At 42.6% G+C, this 15,334-nt stretch overlaps 1 protein-coding gene across 1 annotated transcript in view; it reads right to left on the reverse strand.

The window, feature by feature from the left end:
- The window catches only part of SC5D (sterol-C5-desaturase), a 22,233-nt gene extending 9,015 nt beyond the window's left edge, over window positions 1-13,218 (reverse strand). The window contains exons 1-3 of the mRNA XM_004716270.2: window positions 13,149-13,218; window positions 2,189-2,406; window positions 267-399 (exon numbers count right to left, since the gene is read on the reverse strand). Of these exons, the coding sequence (XP_004716327.1) occupies window positions 267-399; window positions 2,189-2,398 (343 nt within the window). The 5' untranslated portion in view covers window positions 2,399-2,406; window positions 13,149-13,218. The remainder of the gene's footprint in view (window positions 1-266; window positions 400-2,188; window positions 2,407-13,148) is intronic.
- Window positions 13,219-15,334: the final 2,116 nt, after the last annotated feature.

Below are 15,334 nucleotides of genomic sequence, written 5' to 3' on the forward strand. Positions count from 1 at the left end.
ATTTTTTCGGAAGTTTAATTTCCTATTAAGGAAACACAATTCAAGGGCTTATCTTTAATCATTCCTTACAACAGACTTTAAGAGTGATAGGCAACATTACAGAAATGTCTATCTGTAATTGACAGGAATCCATAAATATGAAACAATGAAAGCAACTCGGCAACGTACCATTATTTCAACAGAAGAAAAACGAGAGGAAGATTTAGTTCTTTAAGGAACTCACTCAGCGCTCAGGCCACCTTCCCGACACGCCATTGCTTACTTACCATCTGGAAACTCGCCCAGGTCATCATATAACTTGCTGTAACCTCTCACTTCCAGCAGGAACAGCGCAACTGTGGGAAGGCTGATCCACGGCAGTGACAGGACCGTCGACTTAATTTCTCGAGACACTTGATTCTGAAATCAAATTTACAATGTTTTATAAAAAACAGTGTAAAACTATTTTGGATTAGATTTTTATTCTTTTAACCTCATTTAAAATCCTATTTCCAAACTGTTCTGATTAACTTTTAAAATGCAAAAATGTATGTGCAAGGATAACATTCTTTTGCAATTAAGTAAATATAATAAAATACACTGAATTCTGTATCTTTCTTCCCTTCCCATAAAAATCTGTATTCTAAATTTCTATTTCAGGAATCATTTCTCTCATAATGTACTTCCACCCCACGCTACTCCTCATTATTATTTTTTCTATCCTTTCAGGAACTGACAAATACAAAAACTGAAACAGAGAATGGTTATGAATAACTCCAAACCATCTAGCTTGAATCTCTTTGTCCCATAAAAACATATAGTAAAAATCTTTGTGAACGTTACACATTAAAATAAATAAATACTAAAATAAATAGACTAGCAAAGAAATGTCTACATGCCTAATAAGATGATCAGGCTTGTAATTTGCTCTTGTTTTTTAAGTTACACTCATTCCTTTTTTAAAAGTGAAGATTAGGATAACCTTGCCAAGTATTTGGGGCTAGTTTTAAAGCTTTATTTCATGGGTATATATAACTAGTTTAACCCGAAACTCTCACAAACACCAAAGTCTGTGAAAAAAGCACAGCTACGAATTCTGGTGCATGTATGCACAGGTTCATGCTTAAACACATCTCTGCAATCAGCGATGGCCTTAGGCTTGACAGGCTGTCTTCAAAAAAACCACTTTCTGTGGCATGGCGGTGGTGATTTTGAGGATAGGAATATACCAACTTTTAGACAAAACTCAGGTGGGCATCTTTCCAAATCACTGAAGCTTTGCAACAAGTGTACAGGAATGCTGCCCAGCATAAAACACGGAAAGAAGATCATCAGCTTCTACGAATGAAGACACTGACCGAAGTCCAGAAACCGGTGGAAGAAGGCCACAGAGCTACTGACGATGGCACCTCACATTTTCAATAAGGGAATACCTTGCCCTCAGCAAGACGGGCTTGATGAGTGCCCACAGTGCAATGCCAAGGTCAGCTGGTTAAGACAGCGGGTCTTTCCATCAATCTTTTTAAAAGCAAGATCAAAGTTACTTTCACGGAATGAATTAAAATTAGAGATGAGTCTGTAATTTATCAACACAACCCAGAGAGTAATATCCAATCAAAACAGTGGCTTCCAATGGGGAATTTGGTAGGCCTGAAGGCAGAGCAGTCAATTCAGGTTTTGGCAATTATTTTGGGGGCTTTCAAAGGAAATTGAAATATTTTCTCAAAGAACACAGAATAATCATGGAGCTTATTATGAAGAAGTTTTTTAAAAAAAACTAGAAGCTACATTGGCAAGAAAAAGGCGAAGAAAGTTGCACCAACAATTTTTTTTCTATCACAATAATGCATCTGCTAATGCTCTGAGGGTGGAATTTCGCTGGGATCTCTTAACCCACCCACCCTTCTTTTTTTCCCCCAAACTCAAAGAATATTTAAAAGGAACACAATTGGAGTCTCTCAGGATGTCAAACTGCTGTTCTGACATGGTGTAAATCGAAGAGTGTAGAATTCTTTGGGGTACACTTAGACTCTAACACTTCCTTCAAAAGTGAATGGAGAATATGTCAAGACATAATAGCTTCACATTTTGATACTTTTTATTTAATAAACATCTCTGATTCTGTAGCAATATTTTTGACTTGGTCTCATCTATCACATTGCTATTCTTATTTAACAATCGTTACAAAGTAGTTAAGAAAATTGTTTACCTTTAAAAATTGTGGATGTTTCATTAATGAATGATCATAGACAAAGTAATAGTTTAATGATGCAAAGGTGAAATAAAGAATGAAAGCACCAATATTTGTTACAATTAGGAGACTAATAGTTTGCCGGAAGATGTCATCCTCTGGCCATGAGGCTGGATATGCATATGGTGTGAGCAAATAATAATCGGCAACACTGAGTACAAGATCCATCCCAGCCCCTGAAAGATAAACATATGCAACAATTACTTACCGAGACAAAATAAAAATAAAACCCCCTCCATAAAACCTTATTAAGTTCCTGATTTTAGAATAACCATATGAAACATAAATCTGTTATAAAGAGAATCTTTAATATTATCTCTAGTTCTATCTCTTCGGATTACATATAGATATGCTAAAACTCAGGAGAAACGGGGGCCCGGGAAAGTTATGCTTTTTCTTTAAGGCAGTGGTTCTCAACCTTCCTAATGCTGTAACCCTTTAATACAGTTCCTCATGTTGTGATGACCGCCCCCCCAACCATAAAATTATTCTTGTTGCTACTTCATAGCTGTAGTTTTGCTACTGTTATGAATTGGGCAACCCCTGTGAAAAGGTCGTCTGACCCCCACAGAGCTAGCGACCCACAGGTTGAGAACCACTGCTCTAAGGACAATAAGCTAGTCAGTGGCCTAAATCTAAATATAATTCCATTTCTGTGCTCCTTTCTACTGCACCTCATGATAACATGTGAGGTACAGAGATGTGGAACCCAGGGCACCAGGTAAAAAGGCAAAGGGTTCACCCACTCCTACAGCCAAAAGTCCTGTTCACCGACTCCTACAGCCAAAAGTTACCAGTGGAATCAAACGTAGTCCCTAAAAGATAGGTCTATACTTTGACCCAAACTCTGGGTGACGCATATTAAAGCGCTCAGATACAACTAAAAGCCAGTGGTTCAAACAGACCACCATTGAGAACAAGGTGTGGCAGTGTGCTTCCTTAAAGATGTACAACCTGGAAACCCTGTGGGGCAACAGGACTCTCGCATAGCATCATCAGAATGCTTCTAATGTAAAACCAATCATTGGAATTCTCTTTTCCTTTCTTCCAAAAAAGCAGCCCACTACAAACGTTGTCCTTTGTTTGTTTTCCCCAGTTATCAATGTGTCTCGGAGATCTTTGCCCATGGAGACATAGAAGACATTCATTTGTATGTAGTCTTTGGAAAAGGACCGATCAAGTCCTTTCCCCGCTTTTTTAAAAAATGGGTTGTTTGGAGCCCATCTGTTATTTAGCCACAAGATTATTTCGGGGGTTAGTTGAAGGTTCACAGAACATCTGAGTGTACTAATCTTGGGGTCCTTCAGTTTCAACTAGCTCATTAAGTCTTGTTTTACTTGTCTGGTAAGAGTTGAAGCTCTGTCCCAGTTTCTTCGCCTTCTGCCAGGGTCCATCGACTGTGCCCTGACTTAGGATGGTCAGAAGTGGTAGCTGGGCACCATCCAGTTGCTCTGGGTTTACGGTTGATGAAGCCATGGGTCCTGTGAACTGTTTATCCTGTGTAAACTAATTTCTTTTTTGAGTCACTGGTTGCCTTCTGTTCTCTTTTGCTCTAGACAAGTAGATACAAGATACAACAGTCGTATCTTAGATGGCCACACATATGTTTTTAAGACTCCAGACACTACTCATGTAAATTAGCATGTAGAGTATATATTTATGAACTATATTATGTCGACTGATAGATGTCCCATGATACTATGACGGCTGAAGAGGTTGTTCTTTCTGCAATGATTGGATTGTTAGCATCTTTGTCAAAAACCAACTGGTCACAGACGCAGGGGCTTCTTTCTGGCATGTGGGTTTGACTCTGACATCCTGGTGCAGGTTTGGGCCTCCTTTCATCATTTCGGGTAGTGCAGGCTTTCTAGGGGAAAGCCTCTGCGGTTTGCTTAGGAGCTGTCGAGTGATGGGCTCTAACGGGCAACCTAAAGAAACACTGCCCGGTCCTGTGCCACCCTCACAATCAGGTTATGTTTGAGTCCACTGTGCAGCCATGGTGTCCATCCAACTCCCTGAGTGTCTCCCTCTTTTGGGTGACCTTCTATTTTACTAAGTAGATGGCCCTTTCAGGGATGTCCAAAGTATGTGAGTCAAAATCTGAGCATCTTCAGGGACAGTTTACTTACTGTTTTCTGCTCCCTGTCCACAGTATATGGACCACACTTCCCTATTTCTTTGCATGTCCCATACATTTTGATGGGAAACAGAATATTTTATTTCATTTTTAAACCTTTTTATTGTGATTTGGGTATAAATTTTACAGAGCAAATTGGTTTTCCATTCAATTTCATTCTAATTCAGGGCACTGAATGCAACGGAACACCACTCTCTCCACTTCCTCCGGGTGCTTCCCATTTCAGTTGGAAAACAGAATCGTTTAAAATGATACAATGTGCCAACTCTGAAGGTCAGAATTCCTGTCTACTCCTCTACCTCCTCCCAGAGTTTGTTGCTGCTATTCATTCGTTTGCTGCACTTCCTGGCCTAACATCTGAATGAGCTACTGAGGTCTCTTCTAGGGTTAGCTGGTGGTAGGTAACGATAGGGCTAGGGGATCCCTAAATGCTGTGACTTGCTAAGGCCCAGTCTTGCTGAGGGTTCATGTTCATGTGAGGGCATGCCTCCCGTGCTTTTGCAGAACGTTCACAACTTTCCATTAGTCTTCATTTCCTACTAGGCAGACCCAAAGAGGCAGCCTACGGTGAAGAGCATGTGCATAGTCCTGCTCATGGGCCTGGCCTTCTAGATTCCAGGGAAAATGTCCGAGCTTTACAAAGTCTCCCACGGACATCTCATTGCCTCGTGCTTTCTTGTTAGCCCCACCTGGTCATACTGTCTCCCGTATCTGCAGAGACAGACAAATCAACAGAGGCAGGCTAACAAATGTACATTCTTGCTCTACACATGCCTTCATAAATTTGCCCACCTGTGTTCACAGTCCGGTCATCATTTATATCATTACGGGTCTGCCCCTGCCCTCCATCCAAGGAACACTTAACGAAACATCAGGACCTGGGCTCAGCAGGTCTTCAACGTCAGTTTCTCTAACTGATCTAAGCTTGCTGTTGGGTGTGTTATCATTAACGAAGGAAGTTGGGCATCATCTTCTCAATGGTGACACGGAATCCTTCAAAGTCTTTATCTGCAGGCTCATTTTCAAACCTCGCCGTCAGCTAAAATTTTGTCAAGCATTTATGCCTGAAAATTTATCAACATTGTTTCAAGCATTACTAAGTTTAATATGAGAAACTGTATGCCTGAATTGTTACAGACTTAGATCTATACTGTTAACAAAAAACATGAAGCAAACCTAAACGTAGTGCCATCGAGTCAAGTCAGACTAGTAGTGGCCATCAAGGGTAAAACTGCCCCCATGGGTTTCTGAGACTGTAACTCTTTATGGAAGTAGAAAGTCTCATCTTTCTCCCATAGAGGGGTTGGTGGTTTCGAACTGTTGACTTTGCAGAAAGCAGCCTCGGTGGTCTGTTGATTGTGATCCTGAATTGTGATCTGCTACTTCCCTAATAGTCCCCTAACTGTGAGTATGGTCTGTCAGTTTCGTGTGGCCATCACAACGAACTACTGAAGCCAGCAGAGAAGCAGAGTGTGCCGGGGAGGGACGGCTGAGGCAATGTAGTGAACAGGTTAGGTAGAGGAGTGACACTAAATTCTGCCTCAGAGGGGTCATCCTTTGGCTGATGCAGACTTCAATAGTTCTCTCTCCTCTCCCTTGCGGAGTTAAGACAATGGTCTGAGACCACCACAGCATTTTTGTATCTTGTTGGCATCATTCCGGAAGAAAGAATGGCTACTGCACCCTCTGCATAATTACTCAGCACGCAGGGGGTTTTCATGGTACAGTAGTAAAGTCATTCAGGGCAATTTAAAACTGTGTCGCCATCACCTTTCAGATATCTTCATCATACCTCCTCCTAACGTTCCGAATGTTCTTTTCTTTCAAACTGACATATTTTGTATTAAATGTAGAAAATGACTGCCATTTTCTGTAGCAGTTCTTCATCATCTACTCAAGTTTGTTTCATGATCGACAAAACAATCAGGGGTATCATTTACTTCCTCACTGCCAATCCACTTAATTCAAACATGGTTAAGAGTTCTCTTTTCAATAAAGTTTCCCTATTTTTTATTAGTTGTTCTCAAGACTGCTAGTATAAAATGTCAAGGGTCGATCTTTCTAGTCTCAAGTCCTATATGGTGGTAGTGCCCACACTGTTGTCTTCTGCAGGACATCTCGCAGGCATGCCAGGCACAAGCACCTGTAATAACTCCATGTTCCAGTCCATGATTAACAGATGTTTCCATTCTTCATCACAGGGCTCCCTTTGATATTAAAATTCTCACTGCCATCAAGTCAATGCTGACTCATAGTGACCTCCTGTGGGTTTCTGAGACTGTCACTGTATATGGGAGTAGAAAGCCGTTTTTGTCCCTTGGAGCTGCTGGTTTTGAACTGCCAACCATGTGGATTGCCGCCCAACTCATAACCACTACACCACTGACATTAGGAAATGCAATTAAACGCAAAGTAACAAAACAACTAAAACCCACACAGTACTAGCAAGGAGCAGAGGGAGAAGTGCTGGTAGGTGCACCATGACAAAACAGGTCTCAGACAACTGCAGTTGAATCTTGCCATCAAATGACGTGGGGAGCCAAACTGTCAACACACAGACTCTGGGTTATTAGCTTTTGCAGACCTTGAACTTGCAGGGAAGGCACTGTAGAGCAGTGTTTCTTTCCTGCTGTTTATTTAACCACTCACTTACACATAAACAAGGAGACTGAGCCTCCTGAACCGTGACAAAATACATTGGTTTCTTACAGCCATCTATCTACCTGTGGTAGTTCTGGTACAAAAGCACGAGCGACAACAGGGTTTCTAATCTTTTGCTCTTAAAAGCATTGCTGCAAAAAACAAACAACAAACAAACCACCCTATTATGTGGGAGCCCTGGTGGGGTCATGGTTATGTGTTGGAGTGCGAATCACAAGGCCAGCAGTTTGAAACCACCAGGCGCTCCTAGGGAGAAAAGATGGGGCTTTCTATGCACGTAACGAGTTTTAGTCTCAGACACTCAAAGGGGGCAGTGCTACCCTGCCCTTAAGGGTCCCTGTGAGTGGGCATCGCCTCGAGGGCAGGGAGCTTGGTTTTGATTATTGTACAAACTTCTGCAGGTGAGAGGGCTGCTTTCATAACTGGGGAAAATGACACTTGTTTTTTCTCCACCGGGTGGAGAACCTTCGCTAGTTCATGTAATGAGTCCTGTTTCCTACAATCTTAACAATAGAGGATCTTGTCAAACCTCTGAGAGGCAAAAATGGTTATCTCAGCGTGGATTTAATTTACATGTATCTTATTGTGAGAGAGGCTGAGCACCCTTTCTCACACTTGGAATTTATATTTTCATTTAATATGGAGTTTAGTTTAGTCCTTTGCGATATGAGTTGCCAGCATTCTCTTCTTGGTAAGGAAAAGAAAATTTTGGAAGTAGTTTAGATACTATGACATGAACTGGTTCTGAGAGTTTTCAAAATATTGGCTAGAATTAATGATATTTGTTGATTGGAGTATTAGGTATTCATAAATATGCTGTTGTAATTGTGGATATATAATCTTCCAAAATCAGTATTTCAAACACTGATTTAACAGTATTATTAAATAAATTAAATGACTGATATTAGTAAATAAATACTACTACTAAGCAATAGTATCTCAAAACTGCAATACATCTATAAAATTCTGTTTTCAAACACACACCTATAAAAATGGAGATAGGGTATCTACTGCTACAGAAGTGCTGTTAAGTGTTGGAAACTAAGAATATAGAGCAAGAAGCACCATAAGACACGGAAGGCGCTCAACAAACAGGGACATATTTTTACTATCATAAAAGTCAAAAGCTGAGTTAAAATTCCTTTGCCTTAGTCAGAAAAAGGAGTCATTTGGTTTTTCATTGAAACTCCAGACTCTTAACTGCCGCTGAATCAATGTTGACTCATAGTGATCCTACAGGACAGCACAGAACTCCCCGTGTTTCTGAAACTGCAGCTCTTTATGGGAGTAGAAAACCCTTTTCCTGTGTGTGTGGGGGGGGGCGGGATTTGGAACTGTGGACCTTGTGGATCACAGCCCAACTCATAACCACTACACTCAAAATTGAAAACAAACACAACAAAAAAGCCAAACTCATTACTACAGGATGGATTCTGATGGCTAGTGGCCCTGGTGACACAGTAGGCAAGCACTTGGTTGCTAAGCATAAGGTTGGTGGTTCAACTCACCAGCTACCCCAGTAGCAGTATGCTTTTGTATACATTACAGCACTGGAAATCCTAGGGCATAGCTCTACCCTACCTATTGGGTTGCTACCAGAATAATCTAGATGTCAATAATGGGTTTGGGAACAAGAGGTACTGCAAATGCTTTACATATGTATCTCATTTCATTCCCTCATTAAAACCCAAGAGTTCAATATTAGTATTATTCTTTTAATGTATGGATGAGGGAGTTACACCGAAAATTCAAGAAACTTGTCCAAGGTTGAAACAGGTGCACTCTGACCACAAAGTCCCTAGACTTTACTCAAACTCATCTGGCTTCTCACCATTATTCCAACTCCATAATTTACAAAGTTCTGAGTTACTGAATACGCTTAAATAATTTTACAGATAAGGATAAGGGGTTCAGTGACTCTCTGATATCAGGTGCTCCTTAATATTGCCCTCAATATTCCTGCTCTAAACAGACGTTTAACCTTTGCAGAAACAACTGAATGAGGAGCCCTAGTAGTGCAACTAGTGAAGCACACAGTTCAAAGCTACCCACAGGTTCTTAAGGAGAAAGACTTGAAAACCTGTTTCCATTAAGATTACAATAAAAGAAAACAGGAAGGGTTAGAAAAGAGGTGTGGAAATACAAAACAGAGGATATAAGTGGGACGAATGATCTAATGATACTGGGGAAATTGCAAGCAATGACAAGAAACAAAATGTGTATGGATTGAAAAAGGGGAAACTGATCTGTTCTGTAAACCTTCACCCAATTCACAATAAAAAATTCAAAACAACATTTCAGTCAAGAAAACCCTCTGGAGCAGTACTGTTGCATGGGTCTGATAGGAATAGAAAATGATTCAACATGGCCTAACAGTGAAATTCCAGTGTTTTCCCTTTATTTCAAAAGCTCAGACAATAGCTAGCATTTGAGAACCAGGCATTAAATTGAACATATTTTATGTATTTCTAATTCTTGTAACTCTTAGGAGGTAATTCTATAGTTTCCACTTTCTAAATAAGGAAGCTGAGGCCATGAGGATTTAAATAACCTGAACTATCAACAGCTAGCAAATTATAGCAGAATTATACAATCCTTTTACTATGAGTTAACAGAATTTTCCACAGACTTTCTGAACCCCCCTTAAGTAATTCCACTATCTGTTTCTTTCATACTGTATTACTACCAGGATCTATTCTCTTCGCTACTAGACTATATAAGGACTCTCAATATGTTACCCAAACATCTAAGGAATTCTTAGTATTTAGCAATTATCAAATTGAAAGCACTGTATATGACCAAGGATCTTGTGCATGACGGTTTCCAAGACTGTAAATCTCTTTTTGAGAAACTTAAGCCACGATGGTCCCCATAAACCAACCAAACTCTTCCATTGGATCCATTCCCACTCGCGGCGACCCTCCAGGACAGGGCAGAACTGCTCCTACGGGTTTCAGAGACTACATCTTCAAAACTCAAAACTCACAGCCATTGAGTTGACTCATAGTGACTGACGGTACAGGACAGGGCAGACCTGCCTGTACGTTTCTGAGACTGTCACTCTTTATGAGTAGCAGCTGCTGGTTTTGAGACTGCTGCCCCTGTGGTTACATATAATTTACTCTAGTTTTCTGTCGAGACAGTGAAAGATACGTTCCCCAGTTTGTAAATTTTATCAACTGAAGTTTTTCTTTTTTTTTTTCTGTAAAAGAATAATTTTTATTTCACCGTTTTAACCTTCACAGAATATGTATATAATTTTAGATAGTTATAATTATAATACAAATAACTTTGCCTTTCTATTTTTATTTTTTTTAATTTTATTGAGGGCTCATACCACTCATCACAAATCCATACATACATCCATTGTGTCAAGCACATTTGTACACTTATTGCCCTCATCATTCTCAAAACATCTGCCTTCTACTTAAGCTCTTGGTATCAGCTTCTCATTTTTCCCCTCCCTCCCTGCCCCCACTCTCTCATGAATCCATGATGATTTATAAACTATTACTATTTTGTCATGTCTTACACTCTGATATATCCTTTCACCCACTTTTCTGTTGTCCATCCCCCAGGGAGGAGGTTATATGTAGATCCTTGTACTCAGTTCTCCCTTTCTACCCCACCTTCCGTCTACCCTCCTGGTATCGCCACTCTTACCACTGGTCCTGAAGGGTTTATCTGTCCTGCATTCCCTGTGTTTCCAGTTTTGATCTGTACTAGTGTACATCTTCTAGTCTAGCTGGATTTGTAAGGTAGAATTGGGAACATGATAGTGTGGGGGGTGGGGAGAGGATGCATTTAAGAACTAGAGGAAACTTGTATGGTTTCATCATTGCTACACTGCACCCTGACTGGCTCGGCTCCTTCTGTAAGGGGATGTCCAATTGCCTACAGATAGGCTTTGGGTCCCCACTCTACACTCACCCTCATTCACAATGATATGATTTTTTTGTTCCTTGATGCCTGACACCTGTTGCCTTCCACACCTCCTGGTCACACAGGCTGGTGTGCTTCTTCTATGTGGGCTTTGTTGCTTGTCAGCTAGATGGCCGCTTGTTTACCTTCAAGCCTTTAAGACCCCAGATGCTCTATCTTTTGATAGCTGGGCACCATCAGCTTTCTTCACCATATTTGCTTATGAACCCGCTTTGTCTTCAGCAATCATGTTGGGAAGGTGAGCATGATGGAGTGCCAGTTTAATAGAACAAAGTGTTCTTGCATTAAGGGAGTACTTGAGTGGAGGCCCAATGTCCATCTTCTGCCTTAATACTAAACCTATAAATATATGCACATAGATCTATTTCCCCATCGTTATGTATAAAAATATTTACATATGTACATGCTTGTATTTAGACCTCTATAAATGCCATTTGCCTCCTAGTTCTTTCCTCTATTTCCTTTTACTTCCTTTTGTCCCACTATCCTACTCAGTCTTCATTTGGGTTTGAGTAATTCCTCTTGGTTACACTGCCCTTGATTAAGCCCTTACCTGGCCTCTTACACCCTCCTCGCCACTGATTTTGGATCACTTTTATACCCTTGTCCCTCGGCTTGTTAACACCACTTCCTTTCCCCCACTTCTGATTTGTTAACACCACTTCCTTTCCCCTACCCTTGTCCCGCAGGGTCCCCTTGTTTTCACCTCCAGATTGTTTATCCAGCCTATCTTATCTAGACAGACCTGCAGAGAGAATAATATGCACAAAAACAAGACAGAGCAAAACAAAACAATTGAAAACAACAACAACAAATGACCAAAAAAAAGAAAAGCCTTGACCTTTAGTCCTGTTTTCCAGTCGAGTCTGATGGGGTGCCACTCCCTGGCTAGTCTATTTTTGGTACTCCCTCGGGCCTTCCTTGCTCTGCTCCCCTTGCTGTTCTGTTGCACGTCCTTAATGTTATGCCTCGGTGTGGTAGGCTCAGATCAGGTGCAATTCCCATACTGTGTCTCCAGTGTTGTCCCCTGTAGCGCTATGGGTCAGTGAGGGATGTTGTGTCTCATAGTGGGGTCAGCCCTATGGTCGTCTCTGTACATTGGCTGCTCTGAGCGGGGATATTGTCCTAAAGGCTTGGTGTGCCAGGATGTGCGCCACTCTCTTCCTCCCCATTCATTTGCTCCCGTGTGCTCTGATCAGACATGTCCCTGTCCCTGAGCTGTAGCTTCAGTACTGTCCTTTGAAGTAAATTTTTTGGGGGAGGGGCGGCTGTTCACGTAGGTGGGATTGGAGCCGACCCAACTAAGGTTTTTCTCCTTTACTACTTCAAAACTTACTCTGCTATGAGTATACAAGACTTTGCTGTATAAGATTCTAAAACAATAGATTATCTTATGTTCCCTTATAGTTTCCAACTACCAGCTGTACCTCCATTTCTAATTAGGTCACTAACAAGTTCTTCAGCTTAACATTTCTATGCTACACTGTAACGTAGCTTCCCTTGAACAAAAAAAAAATCCGCAAAAGTCAGTAACAGCTTTGCTTCCAGCTCACCCATTTACCTGCTTCACGTCATGACTACCTCTTCCCCCTAAACGCCTCTCTGTGGGCCCAAGCAACAACCCACTGTCCACCAGTGGATTTGGACTCATGCAGGGCAAAGTACAACTGCCTCGTACGGTTTCAAAGGTGGTAATATTACAGAAGCAGTTCTCCCATCAAACAAGCAGGCTAGTAGGCTTAAACTGTGGGTCTTTGGATTGGAAAGCCAGCACGTTAACGACAGTGCCACCGGGGCTCCTTCTCACCCTCCCAGCCCAATCGAACCCACTGCAGCAGAGTCCGCTCCTTGGGGCTCACAGCGGCCCTGCAGGGCGGAGTCGAACTGGGAACCGTCCCTTTGGGCTGCGAGGATGTCATCGCGGCTCCCTCGGCCCCGACCAGCGAGCGCGCCCGGTGCCCGACACCACAGCCGCCGCGGCCAGGGCCGACCCCCCGGGGTGCTTTCACCGTTAGGTCGCCGACGACCTACGACCACGGAGGATCCTAACGTTCCGCAAGGTTCGTGCTGGAAATGGGAGGTTCGGGCGCGTCCCCCCTCTTCCAGCACCGTCGCCCTTCTCCCGAGGGCTGCCCGGCTCAGCGCTCCTCTCCCGTCCCGCAGGTCCACGGCGCCTACCTCCCGAAGACGCGGCACCGCCCCAGTCGCAGCCACCGCTCCGCACCTGGCCAGGTCTGCAGCCTCTGTGCGCCCGCGGCCGCGACCAGCAGGGGCGGGGACTCGGGCGCACGCCCAGCCCGCGGGCGGCAGCCAATCAGGGGCCGGCGGCATAACCTGATATGACGGCGGATCGCGCGACTCCGCGGCGTCAGGCGGAGGGTGGTCACGTGGGCGCCGCGCGCCTGGCCACGCCCCCAGGGCCCGCCGCGCGCTTGGCCACGCCCCCAAGGCCCGCCGCGGTGCCAAGCAGGGCGGGAACCTGCAAGGCATCCTGGCGGCGGAGACTCGTGGCTGGTGGAGCTTTTTAAAGGTCCCTGACACTGGCAGCTCCGAGTCCTGCACGTTTACAGCATTTAGGCAAACGTTTCTAATAATGAGGAACGCTTGAGGAACATGGCGTTTCATTGGAAGTGAATATCAGAGGCGTCTATTCTAGTAAACATGTGGCAGACTATTGCTAATGTTTTTGAAGCTGGAGCCTGCCCTTTCATGTACTACTGCGTAGCCAGAGTCGGGCTGAAGCAGTTTATATAGACGTTTAAAGGGGGACGAGATGAGGGTTAAAATCGATGGAAACCAGTGCAGGTGGAGCAGCATCGTCCAGGTAGAACAAATCTATGCAGAGGGCTATGGGCATATCTGCAGATTCTTAGAAGCTTGCTTTTGTTTGTGATTATGTCGCCTTTATCGTGGTTGTAAGCTTTTCCAAACATAAATTTCAGCAGTCACTCTACAAGCCTATCTTGCTCCTGGAGCTTTTGGTATAGTACTTCACAAAGTGCTATCTTCAAATCTCTGGCATCCACAGTTCTGAAGACTTGTTAGAAATGCAAATTCTTGGAAGCCACCAATAATTTTCCAGGATGGGTGGTGGTGGTATTTGTTGTTAGCAACACTACACACACCAGAATGAAGCGCTGCCTGGTCTTGTGCCATCCTAATAATCGTTTCTATGCTTGTGCCCATTGTTGTAGCCACTGTGCCAATCCCTCTCATTGAAAGCCTTCCTCTTTTTGGCTTGCTGCCCCTACACTTTACCAAATATGAAATCCTTCTCCAGGTCTCTTCTGACAATGTGTCTCAAATATGTAAACTGATGTCTCCTCATCCTTGCCTCTGCATGGGGCCCAATAGTGTTTTAACTGGAAATCCACTGAGGCAGTTCTACCCTGACCCATTGGTTCGCCCTAAGGCAGAATCGGCTCCATGACAGTGAGCGTTTTGGTTTGGGGTGGTTCTGATGCTTTATCAGGTAGGAGAACCACTGCTCCTATAACCTGACTAATCAGGAAAAAAAAATTGAACTAGCTCAATATTGTTCCCTTAGGAAAGATTTCTATTCCCTTATGGGACCTTACAATGTAAGGACAGCTATTAATAAACTGCAATTATTAGAGCCTTCTTTTGAGAAGTGCTTCAAATATACATCTTTACTGGCTAACCAAAATGGCTACCGCTTAATAGCTACCACTATTATAATTCTATTATACTTAAACTCCTTACTTTAACACTTGGTAATTGTGGGGGGAAAGCCAGCCCCCCACAATTAATCACGGGTTCGATGGACGCAATTGTACAGTTAAAATATATAGAAAGATTGTAATAAAGTCATAGAGAACATAAATAGATGAGAGACTGAAATAACGGAGACAGACACATTTCATGGTAGCATGCTCACCTCAGCCCCACTTGGTGGTTCATGCGGAGATGGGAGACGGGAGGGCAGGAGAGACAACAAGACATAAATAAATAATGTTTAAACAAAACAATAATAAAGTCATATTTGTACCTAACAGGATAAAACTAAAATGCATGTAACTCAAAATGTGTAAGCCTCATTTAAACATATTCTTTTTTATTTTTTTAATCATTTTATTGGGGGCTCGTACAACTCTTATCACAATCCATACATCCATCCATTATGTTAAGCACATTTGTACATCTGTTGCCATCATCGTTCTCAAAACATTTGCTTTCTACTTGAGCCCTTGGTATCAGCTCCTCATTTTTCCCTCCCTCCCATCCTCCCTCCCTCATGAACCCTTGATAATTCATAAATTATTATTATTTTATCATATCTTACACTGTCTGAAGTCTCCCTTAACCCACTTTTCTCTTGTCCATCCCCCAGGAGGAGGTTATAT

This window comes from Echinops telfairi, unplaced genomic scaffold (assembly GCF_000313985.2).
Source record: "Echinops telfairi isolate 266 unplaced genomic scaffold, ASM31398v2 ScPeMD7_5167;HRSCAF=5991, whole genome shotgun sequence".
Classification (NCBI taxonomy): Eukaryota; Metazoa; Chordata; class Mammalia; order Afrosoricida; family Tenrecidae; genus Echinops; species Echinops telfairi.